Below are 27,086 nucleotides of genomic sequence, written 5' to 3' on the forward strand. Positions count from 1 at the left end.
CAGTTGATGATCAAAACATAGGCACATGAAAATTGCTGAGTAAAGGCAGGCAAACAACCTCCCCAGCTAGACTTGAACTCTGCACATCTAATTTCTCTGCTTCTGGTTTCACCAACGTGACACTGAAATCCTTAGAACCACCATGCCTCTCTAAGCTGCTTTCCTAGCAGAATTTATTTTATAGCTATAAGCATGACACTTCCTGAAAATAAAAGTGAAGGCATACTGTGCCTTCTCTGTTCCTTTTCCTTTGAAATATCTAGAGGCTTTTCAGTAACAGAATCATTTACTACTGAATTGAGTAATTAATTCTCCTATTTTCTGAAGATCAGGGCCTATTTAAATGTCATAGGGAAGGGATGAATTTAGTTATATAAAGACACTGTCAAATATAGGACAAAATTAGATTTTTCTTCCTGTAAATATATTTCAGCTGTAGCAATTAAATATTTTCTGCAGAAAATGTTTCAGATAGAAATATGTTCTTTTAGTTGACCATATGCCATTAATAAACCTACTTGAATTTCAAACTAGAGAGGGTAAGGCATAGTTGGTGGCTTGAACAGAATATCTGCAGTCCATTACCATTAGTGAGATGACAAAGATATATGGAAGTGAATACCAACTTCCTGACACTGAAAGAAAGAGAATTCTTGCGATTTTTTAATTTGTATAGGATTTTGCCAAATAACCTCCCCTTATTTTTTGTTTGGAATGTTGTCATATTATCGCTAAACATTTTGAAAATACAAGAAAGAAAAAATACACAGGGTAATGATTTCATCCCGTTATTTCAGATCTTGTATTTGAACCCAAATGTACACACTGGCCCAAATATATACAAACGGAAGTTAATAAATCACAGATGGCACAATGAAGATGAAAACTGTAACTTCTACCCTCCAGATGCATTCTACTCTCTAACATCTATGGTGAACTTTCTTGGCAGATCTTTATGTAAAATATAATGTTACCAAAGAATACAGCACACAGCAAACAGACTGCTGTCCTACAATAGCCTCTTAATTATGTCTGTGTAAGAGATTCCCATGGTGTTGTCAAGTGTTTTTACATCAGGAGCCTTGGAGCTGGACTTGCGGACTATTTCTGCACCTGTTGGAGACTCTGACCTTCCACAGGTAAGTTCCTATATTAGACACAGACCAGGTCAAAAATGCCTTGCTCATTTCTCCAATTATTTGACAGTTTCTAGCCTTCCTATAATGTTCCTGTGTTTTCTGTGTATGCTCAGGCCTTGTCTTGAGGAGAATTACACAGAACTTTGTCTGCTGCATCTTTCAGAGGTGAGCAGGGAGGGAGCTGGAGGACAGCTCTCCCCCTCCTCAGGTCTGGGACATCAGTCATGGCCCCTGACAGCAGGCACCAGAATCAGCAAATTACTCATGCAGTGCGACAGTGAGGCAGCCCAGGAAATTGCAGTTTGTCTTGAAGTGAGTATTAAATATGTCATGTCAGCTTGCCAGAAAAAGAAGCATTTTGATTGAGTTTATACTAAAGAAATATTACATGTAGAATTTCTGTAAGTTGCTGTTTCTGTTGAAAATCTATTTTGAAGGCAGTTTTGTTGCTAAGTCTGTCTCAAATGGATGTAGTAATGCAGTGGGGTGAGTTATGGTTTCTGTGATGTTACTGAGGATAAAACAGACTCAAAATACTGATTTATGCCTGCAGCAGCAGCCATGTGGGAAGAATGACCTAGACCTGGCACAATTATTCTGAGAAACCTTACTTTTGTCAATTTGATAAGTTAACATGACCACTACCAGATCTGATAGAGAAAAATGCCCATCCATTACCTCTGGACTATTTTTATCTGTAATTGGACAGATTAATCATCTGCTGCATTTAATATCCATTTAGGTGAATCTGGACTATGTTTCTTTGAAATAAACTACTGAAGCTTTGATGTCAGACTTCAACAGTCCGTGCTAATTCATGGGTGCATTTTGAATAGATAGAGAATGTCAAAATGTATCCCCATTTCCTGGAATTGTAACTATATGTAATTTCCAAATATTCAGAGTAAAGGATATATATACACACACATACACACACACAAAAATTATAAAAGTTTTAAGTTCAGCTCAGAAAATATTGAATTTAGTAGTCTGTGAATTGCAAAAATATATTGCTCTGCTGTGGAAAATCTTCACTTTATTTCCCATTTGTGCTGAAATGCAAGGCCAGGAGCTTGCACCACGGGTACATGGCCTTTTGTAGACTTGTGTGTTTGACAGAAAAGTGGGAAGATTAAGAATCTAACTGCCAGCATTATTGAAAGAAAAACTGGGCATGTTAAGGCATTTTTATTTTGGAACTTACTAGGGAGAAATCAAAGTATTTCAGCTTAAGAGATAAGATAGTTCCCCATCAGATAACTGTCATGTTAACAGTGGCTGTGTATTTAAAGTGTTCACACCTTAAACTTGCAAAGGGCTTTGCTGGGACAAACATTTATGCCACTGTAGCAATGTTAAGCAGGTTAATATTTTAAACAAAGTAGTTGAAATTCACTGTAAAAAATATCAGAAGGCACAGAATGCAAGGATGTGTGTGTGGCACCAGGTGGAAGTCAGGAAACCTGACTTTCTGACAGGTCATATGAGCCTGGCCAAAGTGCCTCCATTCTCTTGCTTTGAGGACAAAAATAAGTTCTCATTCTCTCATTAAAGACAGGGAGGATGTTTAACTCTTGTTTGCAGGATGGGAATACATTATAACAATTGCTTTTCCCATATACTGTTCCCTACTCCTATAGGAACAGGCAGTCAGTGTCTGAATTTCAGGACTGCCTCATGCAATCTAGGAGGACTGGTCAACCTAATATAAGCTGCTGAGAAACTGGACTTCTAGTGCTTTATACACTTTTAATGTATTTAAAAGTTAAACTTCAGTTAGGAGGTCTATTTGGTTGTATTTCGTCATATTTGACAGCTGTAGTCTCTAAACTTGTGTGTAAAGAAAAAATAAAAAAAAAGGAAGAAGAAGAAATCCTATTACTGAGCATTTCAGGTTTATAAAAATGCCCAGTATTGTTTTGGGAAACCTCTGGAAGAAAATAGCCATTTTTTCAAGGAATATCAGATTTAAAAGAAGCTTTTACATTAAGGCAGTAATAAAGCAGCCCTGAATCATAATAGGAAAAGCACTTAGAAAAATATTCCAGATGGTTGTGACAAATTTCACTCGTAAACACTCTGGACAGGTCTGTAGTCTGCAGCCCCCACTGGGTACATGTTTCAGGATGATGAAGTGTTGGGTGACGTCAATACCAAAGGGAGATCCTCTCAGGAAAATGTATGCCAGCTAATATTGTTCTCGTGGCTCCAGCAGTGCCTAACCATTTGCAATAGGGGAACATCCAGTAGTGATGCTGAAGTTCAGTTGAAGGAAATTTTACCAAAAGAGGTTTTCTGGGTTTTTTGGTTGTTTTTGTTTTTTGGTGGGGTTTTTTTGTTGTTTTGTTTTGTTTTTTTTTTAAATATAGTCCAAATTCTATATCACTTTGAACAGACATGAAAAATTGCCTCTGTTTCAAAAGTCTAGTTGTATATAAGCTCCTACAGAGACAAGCCATTAGGAATAATGACACTCTCTTAAAAGCACAATTTGGAACAACAAATTAACACTGTTACTGATAAAGGAAAGTGGCCATGGCTAAGGGAGCAGGGATTATGTTTGTGCTGGCTGGTTTTAAGGGGGAGATGAAAAAGTACCATCATTCTCATCACAGCATGAGCCTTATTCCCCTCTGTGCCATTTCATAGCTTGAGATTACACTTTTATAACTTCAGAACTGCCACTGATGGGGTTTCTTCTTCTTTCTAACCCAGTGGTAAATTCCACAGCTTTTAAAATTACAGCTTTAACTGTTGCTCTGGAGCCATTCTGCTGGAATTTACTTTTTCATCACATCCTGGGATGATGGAGGAGACTAATATTTTTCCATAGAGTTTTTTTTTTTTATTTTTGCATGAATCAGCAATCTTTTCTTCCTTGGAATATCATTCAAGAAAATTGAATTTTCAAAATTGCAGCTGAAAAGGAAAGCTTCTCTTTTACTTCAGAGCTATTTCTCCAAAAGTATTTGTGTGTTTTTGCACATGAGCATTTGTACATCTACGTACTTGCATATGTGACTGTTTGATATAGACAGAAAGAAAGAGAAACATATAATGCAGAGAAATAGTTTGTCAAATAAAAGGTGGTAATCTCTTCTTACAAGAGTGATTTTCTCAGATTTCTTAACATCATTTTGCATTTTATGCCATGGTTTCTAAGGCATGCATTTTACTAGATAGAGAATTAAATTATATATCTCTTTCCAAAATATTTGCAAGTAATTAAAATCATGTTTTCCATACCACTTGGTAAAAAACAGTCCAATGAGAAGATTTTTCCCTCAATAATTTGTTGGACTAAATCTGAATAGATCTTCTTATATACCCCTTAGTAACTATGTTTTAGTAGACAGAGGTGAATTTCAGCCATGGGTGCAGTAAGCTGGAGACTTACCTGGATCTGGAATGAAGGAGCAGTTATACATCACATAATCATACTCTCTATATTATGTAGCATGAAACTATTAATTCTTTAAAGTGCTTGTAAGTAAGTCTTTATCATGGCTAGGATGTATATTATTTTACAAAACTGCACATTTAATCAGTTTCTAAGTAGTAAATATGCCCAGGTATTCTCACTTTGTTGTGTTCATGAAACAAACCATCAAACACTAACAAGTGCTTCAAATGCCAGCAATCTTCCACTTACCTGCAAACTTGATGTGGAATTTATTCTCAGGCTTCAGTATCTGAACATACAAAGGACAATTTGGAGCAAAGTCTTTAACTGCCCATGCTCTTAAAATAGTTTGGTGATCCTAGAAATAAGAGTATGAGAGGGTGCCAATGAAATAAAAATAACCATGTCAGATTAGAAAAGGAGTCTATTATCAGACTTGCTCCATTGAAGAAAACTCATTTTAAGACCATGTGGCACCAGCTGGTATGGATGTTTATGTGCAAGTTATATAATTACTATCACTTATTAATTTCCAGCAATCTTCCACTAATAAGGTATTTTGACCCTCTCCTATCTTTCTGCAAATGCTAATGATTGTGTTATTTGGAAAGGGGTAGCATTTGGATATGGAATGATTGTGTGAAAACTTAAGATAGCAGTGATTAGTTATGTCTAATTAATCAAGAATTATGTGGCATAGATGTCCTTACAAAGAGACTCATAATTAAAATAGCATTAAATGACGACATCAGGAACTGAGAGTTTAAAATTGTGGGTAATTCTAAAAATATCAGTTTAATTAAAAGCAGATCTGAATTTTTGTGGAACTAAAACATTTGCACAACCAATGTCAGGATTTAGCCAGCTATTAACCAAAGATTCCGAGAGATTTTTCAGGCTGTTAGTTTTTGTTCATGTTACCAAGTGGCAAGAATGAGTTAACTGCAGGGTGAACACTGCTATCCATAAAAGTCATCTATGTGATAGTGCGTTCATAGTTTGAATTTTGTGATGTAAGACTAATTCCAGTGTATCATCCATCAGTTTTTATTTATTTCAAAACAAAAAGAAACATTTCAGAGCAGTATCTAGGAATCCATTCCTGGATTGAAATGCCTTACCTAGTAATGAAATTGGTGGTATTTAAAGATAAAATATAAAGAATGATTCATTATGTTTGCAGCATCAGCAGTAAGAAAAGGTTTCAGACTTGTGAACACAAGGGAAAATCTCTGCCTGGAACAGAGTGTGTAATTGACATTTTCAAACTATAATATTTTCTTATCAATTGAGATGTTAGCAAGTTTTTCTACTAGAAAAACTAAAATGGAGTCATAAGAGGATGGCAAAATATCTTATTTCACATCTTTCTTATTAGTAGTTTTATAGACGTAGGATTGCTCTGCCAGCCAGGAGATTTAAGAGCATGGGTGTAACCTGCTGTAGGTTTTCCTTGTATGCAGCCACTTTTTTTTTTTTACTTTTCTATAACATATGGCAAGTTACCCTCCTCAGGATTTTGTGTTTGTGTGTGCTGTTGGGTTTTTTTCTGTTTTTCTTAAGGTAATGACATACCAACACAGCTTAGAAGCAGCAAATGACTGGGTAATGTGCTAGATGGCTGTCAAACAGCTATGCTACATGCCTAGAAATACAATTATGTCTATATTAGATATTTTCTTGGATTTTTTTAAATTATAATTTTTTTAAGCCCGGTTTTATCAGAATGTGCAATGATTGTTAAATATAAGAATGAAGCTTTCATTATAAAATGATTCAAATTACACTATTTTGTTAAAAACTCAAACAAACCTAGACCCATAGATCAACTCAGTGGGTATGCACTGTTAATCTAATAACCTTGCATTATTGTTTCTTTTTTTCTCTTTCCAGTTGGTATATCCATGTGTTTGTGTACAAAAGCTGCTTATTTGGTTCCCAAGTTTTTTGCTCAGTTATTCACCCAAATTCCACTCTGAAGAAGCACTCCAGGGGAGAGAAAGAAAAATACAGGTAGGCACCTTAAGTGATTTCTTAGATTCAGTCTCTTCATACAGTATTGTGGCTCTCTGTTTTAAAATGTAGCAATTTCTATGCTATATTGCAGTCACTTTAAAAAATGTTCACCTTTCTCCCAATATATGGTATATATGTACACACAACAAACAGAGGTAACTGAAACAAAATTATGCTTCTGTTCCCATTATTAAACATTTGTGTCTTTGGAAGGTGAGTGAAAAAATATATTCTCTTCTATGTGATCTCCACACAATGAACTGCAGTCAGTGATCAAAAATTACCACAGATCCAAATGGTGATTAATATAGAGGTGATATTTAAGTTCATGTATGAAAAGCTGCAAGTTTAAAGTGGGTGTATTTCAATCATAAGAACTCAAGGAAATGCATTTAATATGTATTTTAAAGTAGTTCTGTTAATTGAATCTCTTTTTTGTCACACATAACCTGATAAATTATATAAATTAGTTATACCCTGCTATGTTTGCATCCATATTGTGATGCCATTACGGCATTGTAATTTAGATTACCAGTACAGCAGAGTCACACAATTTGATTAATGAAAGGGGGAAAAAAAAAAGGTGCAAGCTTGAATTGGACCATCTCTGAATTTTCAGAAAGCATCAGAACAAAGCCGTCAGCAACAGCAGAAGTGTTGTCACTAGAAGTTATTAACTAACAAAATAGCAAGCAATGAACAGCCAGGGGTATCCATGGCAAATGAGTAAATCCTCTGCTTGAGCATTGTAGCTGGGGGGATAAAAACCCTCCAAAAATCACTTGAGTAACAACAGCTCTTCTGGTCAGGAATCTCCTCCTTTTATTTTGACAGGTGTCATGCATAGGAGAGGATCCAAGGCTCTTTTAGCAGTTTGTCAGCTTCTCAGCAACAGCAGGGTGGAAAATCAGTGGTACTCATAAAGATTGTTACTGGGATGACAGCTGAACTTCCTTCTGCCCTGTGACAAACAAACCTTCTGTATATTAACACGAGGCTGGAGCAGTGTAGGAAATACAATAAATTTCATTTCACAGCCCTAGGGGGCAGTAAGACAAAATAGTTTCTAAAAAATTTAAGAATTTTCTACTTGCAGTATAAACAATTGCATTCCCTGTGAAAATGTACTCTGACAGCAAAAGAGAGAACAAGGCAGAGAGGTGACACCTTGTTTCAAAGCTTCAGATCCCACTGACCCTGAGATATCACTGTGGCCCAGGGGAAGGGATCAGGAGAGAGAGTTTAGTGAGATGTGCCTGTTTGTGTGCTCCAGGTACAAAGAGAAATGAGATTTAGTAGAAGTCTGTAGTGGCAGCTGAAGTGTGCCAGGTACCATTCTAGTGTTTCCTGAGGGCAGAAAGGAAGAGCTGCAGTGGGCCATGGCTCCAGAGCCAGAGCTGCACCATGCTGGCCACAATGGATGGGAGCTCCATGCAGAGCCCACTGCCTGCCCTACAGCAGAGTCCAGCAGAGCTGAAAATTGGCTTTTCTCTGCATAAATTCTGAAGCAGTTATGAGCAGAGATGAACAGCTGACTGGTGGTATTGCTGTCCTTAATGCTGCATAAACTCTCCTAGTGCAGTATAAATCACACACTGATTTTATGGGGTTTCTCATTTGTAACCACTGTGCAACTCTCAAGTACATTATGTGAAATGAGATGTTGTAGCTGATTTATTCTGAATTACGAAATCATGGCTGATTTAGCTAAGACACCTGGGCTATTTTGGAATTTTTCAGCCTCCTAGAAGTTACAGGTATTTGCAAGAACTCCTGCTTGTTCTTACCTTTAAATACCCCAGACCCTCTGTCACTTCCAAGCAGTAGTTCTGCCTTGCTTGACTACTCTGGGATTACTTACTGCCAGTTCAGTGGCTTTCACTGCTGTATTTTCAGGAGTCTATTGCTGATGAATCAAATTCAGAGTCCTTAGGTCAGTAAGTTTAAATATTATAGCTGGAGCACAGGTTAATGTCTCAGGGAACTCAGTGAATTTCTGCAAGGGATGGGTCCAGAACAGGATCTTTAGCTAAGATCTTTTAACTAAATTCTGATGGCAGATGAAGTAATAAGTGATAGAAAATATATTAAGTAATGCTACACATGTCATGCAAAGCTCTCATTTCCCATTTTTTACTATACCTGTTTTCAACATTTAGAAAAATAATTGCTATTTATTACAATGTAGCATCAAAACAGTATTTTTAGTTGAGATTGCTTAAAATATAATTACTGAATTATAAATACTGGTTCTGTCTTGTTAGCCAATTTACAAGCATCTTCAGGGATATTCAGACAAATACTGAACCCCTTTGGAGTTCAAGATTGAACAGAATGAGGCAAGACTGCAAGAATTTATTGTAGTGCACATGGTGAAAGATTTCATGTTCATAAATCCATCCTCAGTGGAATTTTTTCTGGATATCTGTGATCAGTAGATAATTTCATTAGCTGTAGGAGTTCTAGTTCATACAGTTTTATTCTTTTATCACAGATGCACTGCACAGAAGTTGGTATTAGCAGTGTTCCTTTGTGGACAGTAACTTACCTGACTGCAAATAACAACCAGCATGGGCAAACCCACAGAACCTTATTTAAAGAATCTTGCAGTTTTTCATTTTTAAAAATGACCAATATGAAAAATGGTCAAATAATGTCATATATATTGGTTACTTGTATTAGACACAAATTTATTTTTGAAGTTGAATTCAGGCTTTACTTCATTAGTTCTGAATATACCAGTCAGTTGATACCTGTCTCTTTTCTGATTTAATAAATACAACGGATTAAATTGAATATCTAGAGCAGTTCAGGTACTCGGAATATTGACAGAGCAGCATTCTTGGAAGTGATTAATGACCAGTTATCAATGTGTCCATGTATCTACTACGACAGTACTTTTATGTTATTCTGCCCTTGTTGCATAATAAAGAGCTGAGAAGGAGTAATGGCAGTAAAACCTGTCCATCCTGTCATTTCTCCCTCCCCACTTACAGCTGCTGTCCTGTCCACCTCACAGCGGCTGCTCAGGATGAAACAGGCTTCAGCATTGTCCATCCTGGAAGAGAGGAGACAAACCTGTCACAGCCCAAGCAGGTACCCACTGGACTCGTGTCTCACAGTCAGATCTTGCACAGACAAAGCTGAGTCTGTTCTCATTTCTTACCCTGCTGACAGTAAAAGCTGTACCAAAGTAGTAAAAGCAGAGTGGCCTCCAACTCAATTTGCAAAGTATTTATCTGCCATGAGTATGGAGGGTGAATAAAGAGCACCAGTCTGCCTGGTGTGTAATAGTGCAATATGCCCAACTTATTGCTGGTGAGAATGAACAAGAGGGGCAGGTAATAGACTTGTCTTGCCTAGTGAGAGCAGAAGGTTGGGTAGATGTACAAGAATAATGTGTTTGGGATAAATAACAGACATTTCTGTGTATATATGCATTAAATGAAGTATTCCAGTTCACAGTCTCTTTGATTAGAAGAAGTCATGGGAGCTCTATGAGTAATTTCAGCTAAGCATAGGAGTAGTACTGGGAAGACAGGAAAGATGTCATAGGAAAGAAAATTCAGTAAAATCAGATGAGATTTTTTTGCAAAAATGCAGTCTTTTGTAATTGGCTATTCACTGCTGATGCAGTCACCCAACTGTTTGTATTCCTTTACTTTTTGGTGTTATCTTTATCATATTATTTTAACATTGGTTCACATATAATATAGGGATACATTTTGATAATGAGACCCTTCTCAATTATTTTTTTTGTTGTTGGTAAATATTACTTTATTTATTAAAAGAATTTTATCATGTGCCTTATTAGCTCCTCAGTACATTATGTTCTCATTAAAAACAAATGCACTAAACATCTTGGGTACTGGGTTATATTTCATATCCAATGTTCTATTAAATTCCCACTGTGCTTCTTCCCTCAGGAGAGGCTGAAATTATTCTGTGACAGGTACATTCAATTACATGTTCTGCAGGAAAAAGCACAGTTCAACAGCTGACTACCTCCAGGTTATTATAAGTGAAATTCAAGATTATATTTAGGGAACAGCCTAATTTTAATTCTTGTAATGTGTAGAAGAAATGTCAGCTAAATTCACATATGAATTCCTTCTTGAAATCAGCAAGAAAGCAAAAGGAAAAAAAAAAAAGAAAGAAGGATCTCTCCAAAAGAAAATTTCTAATCCTGAACAAAGCTTTCTTGTCTTGTCAAATTTTAAACACTGTTTTTTCAGTGGCAGAAGTCTGAGAAGGTAACACGGCTCATGAATCTCCTCACAGATGAGATTCTTGGAAATAACTCCCCTCAGGTAAAGAATGACACAAATAGCCAGACAGGTAATGGCTTAATTTTAGTTATCTACAGCACAGAGAAATGCAGATGAGTTAAATCAGTTATTTGCTTTCCCTCTCTTTGGAGAGTTTAAAGAGATGACCCTTCTGCATGAATTTCACTGTGAATTCCTTTGCAGCTCAACTGATTGAGTACTGGAGGGAAGTGTGTGTGAGGAACTCTGCTTGACTGATGTGTTTTGATAAATGTCACTCACTATTAATTGGCAGAGGGCATCTCTTAGCAGTGGTGGAAGTATGTGGTAAGAGGAGGGCCCTGAAGAGTTCAGGTATCTATAGCAGAAGAGCTGCTTAATGTTACCAGGCTGAACGTAAAAAAAACAAAACTGTACATTGGGTTCAAAATTTCAGATATTAAGAGAAACAAGTTCTATCAAAGAGCTTTGCTTCACCTTCTAAATAAATACAGCTTTCCTTCCAGCACAGCTTTTGTTGCTTGTTAAACTCATTTATCAAACAGTATTAATGAAAAAGTAAAAAAAGAATGGTCAGTATTTGCCTACTTAGCTCTCAATAGGTCTTGATCTTTTAGGGCTGAGCCTTGCAGGTAGATAACTCTTTGGGACCACATTGGGATTTGTAACACCCTTCGGACCTGAGCATCCATCTCCGTAGGACACAAAATAACCACATAATAGTCCTGTCAAAATAGAAAAAAAAAAAGGGGAAATAGTCATGGTTAATGTTGTTGGAGAATGAGTCACCAGTGACTTGAGATGTCAAAAATGTCTCAGATAAGATGCTGACAGGCAGAATTTATTTCCTCAAAATTTCTTCTTCACATTACTGGGCCAGTTCCAAGCTGCTTCCTGTGCTGCTTGGAAAAGCAAGGATGGTTTGAAGGATCCATAAGTGCACAAATGAAAAGGAGGGATAAATGGAACATGGGAGAGGAGAGTGAGAGCTTAGACCAGGCTGGTCATAGAAATCTCCTTTTCTCCAACAGAGAGATTTCTGCAGAAAGAAAAATGGCATTGGATGCAGTGCACCATCTGTAATCCTTCAGCTTCTTGGTACACAGAATCATTAAGGTTGGAAAAGATCTCCAAGATCATTGAGTCCTACTCAATTTCAGCTGTGAAGGGAACGTATATGAGCCCTTTTAAGTTACTTGTGTAGTATTAGGGCTTTTCTTCTTTGTTTCCAGTGTATCACAGAGCCTGACTCATTCTTCAGCTTAGTTAACGAAGTGTTGTATTTCAATTTGTGTTTGTATCTATAAAGAACTGGATTTCTTTGTGCAATTGCTTATGCCTCTTACTAGCTAATTGTTTTGGGGAATATTTTGGATTTGGGATTTGGCAAATTGCTGCTCAGCTCTTTGAGGGTTGTATTTGTGTGATTCTTGCAGTAGTTAATGAAGCATGATACCACAGGTAACTTAGCAAAAGAAACAGAGAAGTTTTACTAAAAGGGAGAGTCTGTAGCAAAGACACTGATAATAAATCCAAATAGATATCTCATAGAAATAAGCTTCTGTATGTTCCAGCTATATGACAAGTTTACATTACCTAGGGAATATGTATGCACTAACAAAATCTGTGTGTTCTGTCAACATCTTTGTCCTATAAAGTACATGTACTTATTTCTTCATTTCCACAATTCCAAGAGGATCTTATCTCTGCAATCCTGTACAATGTGTTCTAGGACGACCCTGCCTGAGCAGGGAGGTTAGACCAGATGATCCCCAGTGGTGCTTTCCAACCTGACCCATACTGTGATTCCTAGCACTGGCAAAAAACAAAGCACAATGTGAAAATCAAAGGATGTTTTTAATTGTGAGGATTTTTGGATCCAGTCCCAAAACAATGGGAAAAAATAAATTCAATAGCTTTCATTTATTTTCTGGTTTAGGGTAGAATCTAAGGAATTTGCATGGAAATACCTGTTTCTAAAGCATTGGCACAATTCAACAAGACACTAATTCTACCTATTTAGTCTTTTCCCCTCAATACCTCAATTTAAAATGCCTCCAAACTATGTATCTCAGCTTCTTACTGCAGGTATACCTTCCCAATTCAACTATCTATTCCCAAAATCAGTTTTACAAATTAAAAACATTTTCAGATACTTTTCTTAAAACAAACAAAAAAACCAAACAAAAACCAAAACAACAAACAAACAGTGTTTTTTGGGGGATTTTTGGGGGTTTATTTTTCATTCTCAGTACCTGCAGTCTGGGGTGGGCATAGAATTCATTTAAGAAATCCATGAGTAAGTCAATCTTCAGAGAGCTCACACACAGCACAACGTGTTTTTCCGTCTGAGCTCTGTATCTGCTGTAGTTTCCTCCGGACTTTTGCCTCTCCATCCACAAATACGCCAGCTGTTCAAACTGCAAGAGATGCTGGTTGTCAGTAAAATAGAGACCAGTAGGTGAGGGCTACAACTCTAGAATGACTTGGCAATGTTGCACTGTTCATCTCACCCCCCTATGAAAGGCTGCCTTTAGCCCCATTATCTTTTCTTTGTAAAATGTTCCCTAATAAGGGATCACAAACCACAGCAATAGTGCCAGAATCTATCACACACAAACAGCAGTGAAAATTCATTAAAATACCATGGGAATACACTAAATCACAGGAGTTTAGAAAAAAATGAAGGCTGGTACCTCATTCCTTTAAGTATTTTATGCCTCTAAGCTCTCTTTTTCTAGTATTGTGACATAATTGCTTCCCTTGTATGAAAGGCTAAGTTTTCACACACATACTGTGAATAGACTTGGAAAGAGGCACCATTTTCTCTTAGTTTGGGCAGTAAATGTTCCCAGAGATTTTATAATGTCCTGAAGGTGATGTTCTGTAAACTCTCTTAACTGCCTTATAATTTTAGATACAACTTAAATACACAGCAGCTGCTGATACAGAAATGTTGCCTTTGTCAGCTGAACAATATATGCAGGTAAGAGAATATAAAGAAACATACAAATGCCAGTTAAAGCTTCTTGTAAGTAACACGTGCTTAATACTGAGATCAATTTAACTGTATGGCTGTGTGATAGCATCTTTTTCTCCTCCACCTTCCACTGATGGAGAGGCTGGATCATGAATAATAACTGATTTCATTTCATTGCAGGGCTCAGGAGAGAATGCCTCCCACTCCATTATGTGTATGGAAAACTATATGAAGCCTCATTATCACTACAAAGGTATAAAATAAAGTAGCTAATAATAGGTAAATTTATTTGAAATTCCAGTAGATTCTAGGTTATTTACTGCTCCTGTGGGAGCCTGAAGTATCTATCAGAACCACCTTAAGGATGAAATTTCTATGTCCTAGAAAATTCCAAATGTCTTAAACACAGCACATTTTAGTTTTCAATAGAATATATATTTTACTAATTTTTCACTGAGTGAGAATATAATTGTGGTGGTGCATATGGCTATGAATACATACATTCAATATTTAATTAGAGTGTTAAATAACTTCAAGAAAATTAATGCTCAAAGCCTGAGCTTCCACTCTCCCAGGGCTTGTGTGTTGTCTGCCCACACTGAGCTTTAGTTCTCTGCCAAAGAAGCAGAGACTGGAAACTATGGCTGTGTGAGAAACTTTGGAGCTTCATGGTCTAGCAGGTCTACTGTAAGCTTTGATAAAAATGCAGAGTGTCTCCCAAATCCTCTTTTGCTGGCACAAGGGCTGAGGGATCACCCTGTGTGGAACAGTGAACATCCTGGCAGGGTTTCCCACGTAACCTCAGGGTTTCTGTCATCCAGCCTCACCTAATGAGCTGGAAAACGCTTGGTACAAATTTAACAAAGCTGACTGACTCCTTGAAATACTTGGATTTTCATAAATTGCTCTTTCCCTGTTGAAACTGTTAGAAGTCCTAAACTTAGGCAGGCATGAAAAATTCCTAACTGTGCTGCTGGCTCTGTGTGCATGTGTTCCATACACAGCTGTGAACCCAATTTGCTTGAGTTGCAGATTTAATGAGATTTTTTTCAAGTTAGCACTGAGCTGTAAGAGTAAGAGAGGAAGTGGAGAGAACCAAGATTAGAAACAGGGAGAGCCTGCAGAGGAAAAGCTGTACTCATAAAGAAAGTGCTGGCTACTGTTGTGGGGGTTTTTTTGTAATTGCTCCATTAATAACAAATCCATATCTCAGGATAAAGGAAGGCCTCTGTAGTACATGACTGGTGCAGAAAACTTTCATCAGCACTTGAAAACTGTTATCAATACCCTGTTTTTTTAGTATAAATCTAGAGTATAGGAGAACATACAGGAAAAAGGGGAAAAACCCACAAAAGGGGAAAAACCCTAGGAGAGATAGGTGGTTCTTTTTTCTGACATTTTCTGTGCAATAATAACAGTAACAATGAATTATTTCAGTTATTATTCCTTTGTTTCAAAAACAATTCTAAAGAGAAAAAAAAAAATCCAGATTTACCTGTATGGGCAACACCACAAGAGCAACACAGATCATAATGACAACAAGCAGCTTTGAAGGCCATATCTTGGGTGTAACATCCCCAAAGCCCACAGTAGAAAATGTCACTATGCAGAAATAAAGGGAGTCAAAGAGAGTCAACCTGTTTCCTGCTCGTTCCAGATGCTGAATTCCACAAATACTACGTAGAAAAGAATGAATAAAGACATGAAAAATAAAAACTGTTCAAGCTTGATGATTATACGTGCAGAGAACTATTTTCAGAATTTATAAATTGCTTAGCAAAGATATTTTTTTCAAAGAAAAGTAAAAATTAATATCAAACCAGAAGTGTTATATTGTTACAACTTTCAAGAGTCATTTGTAATAAAAGAAACACATTTTTGATTATTCTAATATGATAGGCACAACTGTTGCTAGGTTTTGCTTAGTGGCTGTTGTGAAGGAGAGGTGGTATATAGAACATCATGGATTGATGCAATTCCTTTCTAAACCAGAACAAAACAGATGGTATAGAGCTGCCACCATTCAACATTTTTTATAGATATGTTTCAACTTTTTCAGGGAGGCTTGCTGCCGTGGCCAAGAAAACTGCACATACAGCTTTCTGTAAATCTGTCTCTCTTTGTGCTGGGCTCTGGCCCTTTCTGTGGCAGAGTTACTGATGTGAACCAGTTATGAGAGCACACGTTGAATACTGGGAGGTTTCTCTTGGGACAAATGGGTACTGACTGTCTGGAACAAAGTGAATGTGAGAACTGCAGAGTACTGAGTTATCAGAGGAAAGAGCATCCAAGGTCAGCCTTCAGGTAGGAAGTGGGAGGTGGCAACTGGTGAGATTCTGCTCGCTGAAGGTACAGAGTAGAAATACGGGGCTGGGCTGGGTCTGTAATAGCAGAGCCAGTGGAGTTCACCCCTTCCAGTCACACATTCCTGAGAAGAAGTAAACAGCAGCCCAAGTTAACTGGTAATTACTTTTCTTGGAATCAGCATGATGTGCTTTTGGTTTTGAGAAGCTGTAACAGAATCTCACCAGAGGTCATCCTGCTATTTCAAACATTGCAGATTTCAAAAATATTTCACTTTGTAAATATGTATCACGGCAAAGAGCTCCCCAAGCTTAAAATACGATCTTCTCTGATACAGTGGAATTACTTAGTTCAGTTCAGGCTTTTAAATTATATTCATCTACGTAAAAAAAAACCAAAAAAACAAAAAACTCAATGTGTGAACAACCCTGAACAGCACTTTTTCCCCTTGGAGCTAGCAGGATGATTTCTCCTCAGAGAATTAGATAAATAATTAATAAATCATATCATATTCCTCAGTAATTATTCTAGAACGTACTAAATATTATTTCTTCATGTATGGTATCCAGATGGTAAGAGTCCCTCATTAATATCTGCCATGGGAAGACCTTTGCATCACCAGGGAGACCCTGTGTTTATAACAGTGTTAGCAGTTGTTCTTCTTTTCTCTGTTCTGTTCTCCAAATATAATTTAGCTGTGGGCAGTGGCATTTCCAGAACATATGGATCAAATTCCCTGTTTCCTTTTCACAGTTCTAGCATTTGTAGTTTTCACACATCTCAAAATGTTCTAAAAAGGGTGGGCTTTTTTCCCTGTTGTTTGCCTAAGTTTCATACTTCAGTCAGAACTGATATTTATATTCCTATCCAGTTCATCCCACATTTTTCACTGGAGTTGTAATCCAGATCTTCCATTATTTCACTATGTTCACAGTTTTACTGGAGTTTTTTTTTTGGGTTTTTTTTAGTAAAAGGATAATTATATTTTTGTCCCTGAAAATACTAACAGAAGGACTGTAAGTAATTATGCTAATGAAGCTTTCTTTTGGTCTCAGACAAGGAAGTTTCTCAGCTAAAGCCTTTTCTAGCTTTAATATGAAATAATGAAGTATATTATAAAGGCACTGAAGCATGGAAAAATGAGCTATTTTAATATCAATATTCAGATACGTTACATGTAGTTTTAAACGCAGAATGGAAATGGATTTTTAATTCTTTATTTTTATTATTCCTATTCACCTGTGTGCATTTTCTTGTCTATAGTTGCCTTTTGTGAATATATCCCAAAATACATAACCTTCACTTAAGGATTTCAGCTCACAAGGGCCAGGAATGCAATGGTTGCATTGAGCCAGGGATATGGTTCCCCCTCTAACAGGACTATTACACCACTGCCCTCAGCAGATTAAATATCTGTAGATGGGGTTGTATTGAACCATAATGCATCAGCCTATCATTGGTGGAAATGTAATTTTTCTGGTGCTCATACCTGTGAAATTGCTTGGTGTTTGTAAATGCAAAAGGTCAGCTTTACCACCTCTATCTGACAGGATGGATTAAAATATAAAAATTTGGTACCATCAGGCTGTTTTTTTCTAATTTTCGAGGAATTAGTAATGTTTATTTCTTGCTTTTTTTGTAAAACCTTAACATTTTTAATAGTTTGATGATAGAAAAATTCAGGTCTTGAATTATTGCTGTTGTTGTTGTTATTAGTAAGATTTCCATAGCCAGCCCACCCAGCTGAATTGAAATAAGGTAATATACCATGAACCATTTCAGCTTTTTCTAAATGAACAACAGAATTCCCATTGAATTTGGTGAGATCAAGATTTCATTTGATCAGGTCTATCCCCTTATAGATCTATGTATTCCTATTCCTTGAAGCCATCAAAATAATGTGTCTGATCCAAAATGTGGATTCAAGATGTTTCTCATTGAACTTAGTGGGCATGAGCCAGAGCTTCCCACATTTAGTTAACAATTAAAGTCAGCAAGATGAGGGAGCTGCTTCTTTGCTGAAGAAGAAATTCAGCTCTTTTAACAACTTGTTGATCAAATTTATTTCCTTTCTCAAAATTATTTGCACCTCATTTGCAGTTCTACCAAACTGTACTTGAAGCCCTCACCCTGTATACAAGGGAATGAATAATAAATCCAAAATCAGGTTACCAAGTCTGGGTGTTTTGGTGCTCTGCTATTTGTCTTTACTGGAGCCAGAGAGCACCAAACTGCAGAAAAAAACCAATTTTCAAAGAGACAACTTTAAGGGAGTCTAATTAAAAATTAAAATATTACCTCTGTGACTACTCTCCCAAGAACATTACACTTTAGCTCACCAACTATGCCTTTAGAGAAATGTTACATTGATAGCACATTCCCATCTGTCTGGGAATTACCTGATTACACTGCAGAGAGTGCAGTGGAACATCAGTGGATGCCCAAGAAGCCAAGTCCACGTGGATTAGTTATTCCATTCCCCACAGCTCATTGACATCTTTTAATACATCCCAATTCCTAGATAAATAGTAGTATCAGCTTTCTTTTTCAGAAATGAAGTGTTAATCATAACTTTCAGCATAAATTCTGCATGGAAAAGTACACTTATTTCTTATGTTTCCCAACATAATGAAATGTGCAGTAATTCAGGCTTCATATTTTGCCTGGTTTGATATTTTTACCTCCTTGTTTGCTTCCTCTTCCTCTTTCATCTCCTGAAGCTAAGTAATTTATTTAGTCATCCTTGATAAACAAAATTATTTCAAGCAGGAAAGGAACGTACAGTAAAGGCAATGCTAACACCTACTTGTTTTTGTGGAGAAAATAAACCACTGTAATAATCAGTACACAGAGAGTCCCTAGTCAAACTTAAGGCCAATTCAGCACCTTCTACGCCAGTTTTAGGACTCCTGTGAATTCAGGAAGGTTGTCTTTTCACAATGGATCTAAGGGAGACACTCAAAACAAAACAGAATTGCTTCAATGCAGAGATTTAGTATTTTTTAAAAAAACCACAGAAAGCCAAACTAAGTGTCTGCTGAAGCAAAAGTAGTATTAGAAAATGCATTATAAACATCCAGAGGATAGAAGTATCTTTCCAAACACTCTGCTACCACTGCACTTGAAAAACAAAAAGTGAAGAGAATAACATGTAATCTCTGAAGATTGGTAATGTTTATTTTGGGTATTATTTGAACTTTTGAGAGTTCAGTCTCTGTTTTACTGGAAGCTTTCTTTCCAGTTCCAGGAACCTTTGTTTGCTTGAGTATCTTATGTGCCAAAACCAACTCCTGTTTGTAAATAAGCTGTCTCTAAATGCCCTGCAGAAATAAATACTGCAGAGTAAAATAATTCCTGAGACAGTCAGTTTTTTATCATGCTGCAGAAGCTTGTCACAGAAATGGATGTAACAAGAACCATTTGGATAGTATTTTGCAAACACTGTACATTAACTATCCTTATTTATAACCAATTGTTTAGAGTCTATTCGATATCAATTTATATTTTCATTTGTCAGCGTTGACAAATTAATCTGATTTCTACATTTTCACTTCTAGAGAAAATTATTGTTTACACATACAGCTTCTTGAGGTCTAGAATAATGCACCAGAGGCTGAGCCAAAAGTCAGAGCTGTTTCTGTGTGCTGAGGATTAGGCAGCAATTGCCAGCACTTCCCTTTGGACCTGTACCTTTGAGCTCCACCTTGTGTAATGACTTTGCCATGTTTGCAGCCACTGGCTGAAGGGCCTGGCTAATGAATGTGTTGAAATCCACATGGATCCATTTTAGCAGATTCAGTGTGATTCTGGGGCAAAGGCTCAGTGCTTCTCTACTACACAAGCTACACCTGAACTCACTCACAAGAGTAGCAATCCTGCTCAAGCAAATGTCCTCAGTAGTTTCTCACATCTAAAACTCTGAACAATTTCCTCATATCCTACCAGAGAATTGTGATGCTAGAAAAAATTAGAAATTAAACTCTCATTATTTGATTGTCCTGTACTGCCAATTGTTGTTAATGTTATTTTAACAATTTATGAGCTTACTATCACAGTTTTTTTCTTTTTTCTCTATGAGAAAAATTGGAATGAACTATCAGTCAACAAAACTGTTGACAGACCACTAACTCTAGCAAATATTCATGGGTAAAGTACAAATACAGAAAAATACTGAAGAAAAGGATCATGTTGACTTTCCAGGAAATACATTTGAGACATATTCTACCATGTTAGTGACTGTAACTGCTTATGGAAACTTCCTCAATCTCTACACCAAAATAAAATGTACCTATAGAACATTTCATTCTTCAGTCTCACTCTAGAGGATGTAATATCTCAAAAAAGCCTGATAAATTTATAGAGGTCTTGCTTAAAATTGGCAAAAGGTGCTCACTACTTGCCAAAGACGTTAATATTAAGCTGGTGCCAGTCTTAAATCCTTGAAATTAAAATGGTGTTGGGACTAATGCTGTATTTGGAGAATGCCCTGCTTTTCACAGAGGAAAACAGTTTTTCGTACTAGAAATTGTCTCTGTGGGGTGTTCAGTCTTCTCTAGAACATCATGTAGAGCCAGATGCAGTTTTGTCCCATATTTTAAAATTAGACATTATGGAACAGCAATTCTCAGTGTGGAGATTTAGTATTCATGTGATCATTAGACATGCAATTTTCACAAACTCCGGGTTGAATACTAATATAACTGGAGTGACATTAAAGTGCATTTCTTTTTCATTCCCTGTATCAGATGCATATGGAAATACTGTCTGTTGACTTCTGAGTGACAATACATGCAGAATGTGAAGGTGTTGGTAATCACCCTACCTGTGACCTAAAAACCTGATGCCTTCTGATAGAAATCCTGACTCTTGTGTAAATAATGAAGAGGCAAACAAAAAGAACAAGGGTATGCAGAAAATGCAGCAAGAGTGAAGCAACAATCACAAAATACTCTGACCAATAACAAAATGCTAATCCCATCCAAAAACCCTGAAGGTGAGCTTTTAACTTGCTAAAAACCAAATACTTCAATTTTTTCCAAGCCTTGTGCCTCTTCTCAGGTCTTTCTAAAATCAATGGATTTTTTCTAATTTATTTTCTAAAAGCAATTTTCCATAAACAATATTAAAATAGGAAAAAAAAACCCACTAGTTTAAGTAGATGTACAATTTTCATAAAGTTAATATGACAGAATTTGGTAAAATATATCATGTAAAATGTATCAAATTTAAGCATTACAATGAGAAGTTGCTATTTTCATCTTTCATTCCACATAAAAGGCTTTAAAGCTGTAGGAATTACTGAATTTCATGGCAAAGAAAATATTAATTTCATACAAGACAGTGAAAGAAATGAGGGAGAACTTCTGACTGGAAAGATGAAGGTTGTCATGGTGCCTTTAAAGTAAATAGGTAGAGAAATTCCCTTGCTGTTCTTAGTTGGCAACAACTGATCTAACAAATGCAGCAGATCAGCTGCAAGGTAGTCCCTGACAGGAAAAAACAGACACTGGACACTGTGGTTTCTTAATATTAATGGACAAAAGTTGTAACAATCTCAGACATTTTTGCAACTCTAATGTCACTTCATCTGACAGTTCAACATAAATCTTTCTATTTTTTCAGATATGTTTTTTTCAGAGACCAGCATTTATTTTCATACAACACTGTCCCTTTTTTTTTTTTTTTTTTTAGAATCATAATAGGGAAGGGTAAGACTTGGATTAATTCAGCAGGCTTTGAATCACACTTTTCAGTTCTGTGGGACTTGGAACACAAGTTGAGGTAAGGGCGATGAATTTACTTTCACTACACAACAATGCCACCATGTCAGAAATTAATTCAGACTTTCTCTTCAGATGGAAAGGTCATTTTTGTTTGTATTCCAATTTTATCTTTATCCCAAATGATGATGTTTGATGATATGATTATTACTTACCCATGGTGTCCTTTATAAGCATTTTCCTTCCCCAAAGATCAGAACATTATATGCAGCTAATGGTTGCAAAAGCTCAACTTATAAAAATAAACTCTCCCCCTAGGAACTCATGTGACTTCCAGCAACTGCAGAACATCTTGTTAAGCAGAATAGGGTATTATGAAATGACCAAGTGTATATAAATATTTGTTGAATCTGAGTGAGAACCTTTCTACTCCTGCTGCTGCCTTTGGTGGGATAAGAAGTGGAGCTGCAGTTGAGGAGCTCTGGTCATTGAGGCTGCACTAGCAGGGTGCCTCTGTGGGCAGCCTTCAGCTCAGTGTGCTTGCACAGGCAGGTCTGGCCACACTTCAGCCTCTAAGCTCAAATGAGCACTTGTATTTGTGTGTGCCCTCAGTCTGCCCCTGAGCTTTGATGGTAAACAAAGTAAAATTTGGCAGCCCAGCTTCAGTGTGTCAACACTGTGGCACCCAAGAGCCTGCTGGAGCCTGAGGCTCTGGTCTGCTCACACAAGGAGTCAGGAACTACTCGAGAAACAGAATCGTGCACTCACTCCTTAACCACCAGATACTCCTCACCTGCAGAGTGCTACAGAATTAGGTGACATTCTATACCTATCCTTCCTTGGGAAGAATAATTAAGTAATCTATTTATAATATTCAAAAATTGTATGTGTTGTGCTGGAAAATTCAAATTCAAACCTCTAATTTAATACACCCGGTAAGTTATGCTTTAGAACATCATGTTTAATGTTTCTTGCAATAGTTTTGAAACACTCTTATGGTGTAACAGTTGTTATGCAAACCACCCACACTCCCTCAATCAAACTGAACTAACAATTGAAAGATTCATTATCTGAGTATTTGTTAAATGTGCATAAGAAAAAGCTAACCCAGCATGTAGAATATTCTGTTAGCTAGTGACAGAAACCTTTTGTTAATTTTCAACCTAACTCAAGTCATGGCATATTTTAATGTCAAGTGGATTTAATTTTATTGTTAAGTCAAAATTCTCTCCTTATCAGACTTTGCATTTTCATTTGATTTTTAAGGATATTCATGGATCGTCCTTACGCTGACATCCATTTTTATATCTCCTTGACAGCCTTTCATCTGTCTGCTCTTTGAGTGCAACTTCTTTTTGCTGCTCTCATTGCTGCTATTGAAACAACTGCTTCAGGACAAGCTGAGTTACCTTACTCCAGCTGCAACATTTTATGGTTGCTAGCACAATAAACAAAAAAGAACTTAAAAAAATAACAGATAAGTAATATTCAGGAAAATGGACTTTCTTGTAGTGCTTATCCTGCTGTGAAACTCAAACGAGTAACAAATACAGGCTGGAGTGGTCTAAAACTTGCAAGTGATTCGAATCAAATGCCTCTTGTCTTATCCCCCTTAACCACAGCCATGAGGCATGCAGCCCTTTGGAAAGCTCTCAAGTAGACTTTCCCTTTCCAGCTTAAATTTCCTGAGACTTGGGGTAATGGGAAACTTTCTATTGGTCTCCCTTCTGGAAAATAAATATAGAAAGAGTGTTTAAGATAAAAGGCTCTAGTCAGATCATGTGAGGACAGTGGTGTACATTTCTTGCATTTCAAGATGCCCTGTAAAAACACTGACTCATCTATGGTTATTATTCTCATGGTGAGTGTTTCCCTTCAATATTTTGGCTGTTACATGCACAAATTTGGCATCATTTAAGCTTCTTTCATATGCCTAGGTATTCTAAGTGTTGGTACCTCTGTCAGTGAGGTCACCTATACAGTAAGGAACAAAGGCCACAAGTTACTGTCAGATCTGTAACCTTCCTGTCAACATTAGAAATAGAAAATCTGGCCAATAATTACAGAGAGAGGTCTGCAGCTTGCCAGCAATGTTTGCTGAATCTGGGTTTACAAAAGTAAACCCTCTGCATTGTGTGTTCCCTTTGTCCTCAATGTAGCTGCTAGATTCCATGACAGTCTTAAGGCAAAGACATTTCAAACAGGCAGTGAACTAAATGGAAGCATTTGCTGTGCTGCTGCTTTGCAAGGGGAGCGTCCACACAGCTGCTTAGAGGGGTGGCTCTATGGGCAGACCCAAGAAAAGTGCACTGATATACCCAGTCTGTCCATTTAGAAGACTGTCTGCAGATTCCTGATGAGCAGAAAGTTCACTGCAGAGATAAAGATATAAAGGGGTGTATGGAAATGCAATGTCATCTAAAATATAGCCTGGGTTTTTTTAAATACTCACATGGTATGCTTTGGCTCTTTTAATTCATAACAATTGTTATGAAAAAAACAGGAGCACACATGAAAATGTGTGCCACATAAATAAATTCTCCTTGTTTGTGTTCCTTCTGGAAAGGTGTTTTTACTTCAGAGTCACTTCCTTGTTGACCTACAGTCTTAGCTAGAGACAACCCTCTGGACAGGGCCAAGGAAACAACTGGCCTGTGAAAAAGATATAATTAAGCACCAGACTTAATGCTTAGGTTTGCTAAAACACCAGAAAGGGGGGAAGTGTTAAATAGAGGTTGTGTAATGGGGTGAAAATTACAGGAGGTAATCTGTGAGGAGATAAAAGCAATATATTCTGTCATGCTTTACAGGGTAGACTCCTCTGTGGTTGGAGTTCCTGCTTGGAAACCCAGCAATTCTTTTAGCCATGAGCCAGAGAGCTTGTATACTTTGAACTCCCTGTGTATTGTTCAGTTTGATCAGCAAGCTCTGGGATTTCACCATCATCATAATTTTCCTCCTCCTGCTCCTCACTACAGTTAACACTGGTTTCCATTGAAATCCGGTGATTTCAATGAAATTTTTTAGTTGAGTGAAAAATCCTGAACTTCTAATACTTAAAATTTTCTGAAAGAGAAATTTTCTTTGGGACACCTGTTTTGACAATGTGCTTGCTTGAAAAAAATTTCCAAATCTATTAGTTACTTTGGCTGAAATTCAAATGGGTGTATACATATTACTCTCTTTAGAAATCATTGAAATCCAAAACCTCACAAGACTCTTGAAATGCGAGGTTTAACTGTTTAACAAACACAAGCATGTTTAGGAAAAAAAATAGTGTATGTAATTAATACTCATCATCTAAAACAAGGGCACAGGTGGTGTCAGAATGACCAAAAAACAGGAGACACGTGGGTGAGAAGGGGAACTTCATCCACCAGCCAGGAAAATAGGATTAATGATCACAACACCAGAGAGGTGAAGGCAGGGAGGAAGAAGAAGGAAGATCACTGTGCCTACCAGGACTGACAGCATATTCTATAATCTCTGGTATGTTTTGTCTGGCATGTTTTCCCCTTGATTGCTTGTCCCATGGAGAATGGAGAATATTCAGTAAGATTTTATTCTTACTACAAACACACACACTACAACTCATAAAATTAGATTTTCACTCTGAATATTCAAGAGGAAGCATTTCATATTTGTCTTAAAGTTGGCTGAATATTTTGTGCATTTTTTTTCTTTTATAGTTTTCAAATGCTAGTGAAGTGAACAAAAAGAGATCAAGTGAAGGAGGACACTTAAAAGATGACCCATGGTCATTCTTTTTGCCACAGGGAGAGGTAAAACAGAAGTAAATTTCTCTACTGAGAGGGTGTTTGGGCACTGCAAGAGGCTCCCCTGGGAAGCGGTCCTGGCACCAAGCCTGTCAGAGTTCAAGAACCATCTGGACAAAGCTTTTAGTCATATGATTTAGTTTTAGGTAACCCTGTAGGAGCAGGGAGTTAGACTTGATGATGGGTTCCTTCCAACTTGAAATATTCAGTGATTTATCCAATTTTAGTAAATGTAAGTACATGCCCATATGTAGCTGTGCCCTCTCATCAGTAACTTTATTTTTAACTCCTTTGCGTAAGATATTTGCATTTACTTGTTTTTCCTCTGCTCATCTCTAATGAAAAGAAACTTGCAAAATATTTTAACTGTATTTAAACCAAAAAGCAGATTAAGTGCTCATTCTCAGCAGTTGACTAAGGCTTGTCATGTACAAAAGCCAATGGTAATAATGACCTAAAATATAAAAAAAAAGTAACTGAAATGGAATGCCACAAAGAGTTTAGTTCTGAACAAAGCCTGCAGTCCCAGCAGACTGTAAGGTATTGGGTACCTCTAAACAGCCCTGCCTCTGCTGTGATCCCCTACCCCTTCAGCAGGAGGGAATGCCCTGTTTGCTCTGCAGGGTCATCACAGTGCTCTGTGCCCAGAGGAACTGACAATCACATTTCATGCCTGCTGTTAAGCTTGCAGTCCACAAAGTCAACCCATGGCTTGGTCTTCAGTTTTTACAAATGAACATGGATTATTTTTAGTGCCTTATTGCTGTGACTCAGGCACTTCCACTCTAATATACACTTCTATATGGCAGAAATGCACAACTTCCAGAAATGTGAAAAAAATACACCTGTGTTTGAGCAAAGAATGGGGGCATATGTTCAGCTTTTGGGATATATCTAACTTCCTTTATAATAGCTGTTTTACTGAGGTTGAGGTAACACAACTCAACTAATGTACTAACTTTTTAAACTTTTTTTAGAAGGTTTTAATTGCTAGTGGAAGTACAGAACTCACTAATCAGAGTGCTGTTTATTTGGATTATACCCTAAAATGTCTATATCTACAAACTACTGGTTTATGTGTATTTATCACCCAAGTGTGACACTCTATGGCTGACCGTGCCTCTACTCTTCACTTCTTTGAAAAACATCTGTCTAAACATTATAGTAATTTCTAATGGAATATCAACTATACAGAATAGATTTTTTTTAGTGCATTCTAGATGTAATTTTTTCCTTTTAAAAGCCATGGTAAGTGCATTAAAACCCTTCTTTTTAGATGAACTTGTATCACAATCTGATCTCTGACAAAGCCTCTGAGATGTGCTTTCAACATGCCAGAATGTTATGCTGAATACAGACACAGAGTGAGGGAACAGTTCCTGGAGGCTGGAGTCAAGTTCTGTTTGTATGGCCAAAGGCATATCAAACAACTTTTTTAACTCTTCTCTTTCTCATTTGAGAAATATGAACTTTGCTAAAT

General features: G+C 37.0%; 1 protein-coding gene and 2 long non-coding RNA genes across 4 annotated transcripts in view; 2 read left to right on the forward strand and 1 right to left on the reverse strand.

Moving 5' to 3' along the window:
* The window catches only part of KCNT2 (potassium sodium-activated channel subfamily T member 2), a 115,078-nt gene that overhangs the window by 37,090 nt on the left and 50,902 nt on the right, over window positions 1-27,086 (reverse strand). For both annotated transcript variants that reach the window (XM_054515724.1, XM_036387642.2), the window contains exons 10-14: window positions 15,302-15,482; window positions 13,082-13,246; window positions 11,415-11,551; window positions 9,553-9,616; window positions 4,792-4,900 (exon numbers count right to left, since the gene is read on the reverse strand). In XM_054515724.1, the coding sequence (XP_054371699.1) occupies window positions 4,792-4,900; window positions 9,553-9,616; window positions 11,415-11,551; window positions 13,082-13,246; window positions 15,302-15,482 (656 nt within the window). The remainder of the gene's footprint in view (window positions 1-4,791; window positions 4,901-9,552; window positions 9,617-11,414; window positions 11,552-13,081; window positions 13,247-15,301; window positions 15,483-27,086) is intronic.
* On the forward strand, window positions 985-9,652 carry LOC118689399 (uncharacterized). Its single transcript, XR_004980614.1, has 3 exons — window positions 985-1,139; window positions 6,436-6,555; window positions 9,555-9,652. It is a non-coding gene; the product is annotated as an uncharacterized LOC118689399 (long non-coding RNA).
* On the forward strand, window positions 13,551-24,382 carry LOC118689397 (uncharacterized). The gene is made up of 4 exons (XR_004980612.1): window positions 13,551-14,059; window positions 20,856-21,103; window positions 21,802-21,891; window positions 23,150-24,382. It is a non-coding gene; the product is annotated as an uncharacterized LOC118689397 (long non-coding RNA).

The sequence above is a fragment of the Molothrus ater genome, chromosome 9 (genome assembly GCF_012460135.2).
Source record: "Molothrus ater isolate BHLD 08-10-18 breed brown headed cowbird chromosome 9, BPBGC_Mater_1.1, whole genome shotgun sequence".
In the NCBI taxonomy this organism is placed as follows: Eukaryota; Metazoa; Chordata; class Aves; order Passeriformes; family Icteridae; genus Molothrus; species Molothrus ater.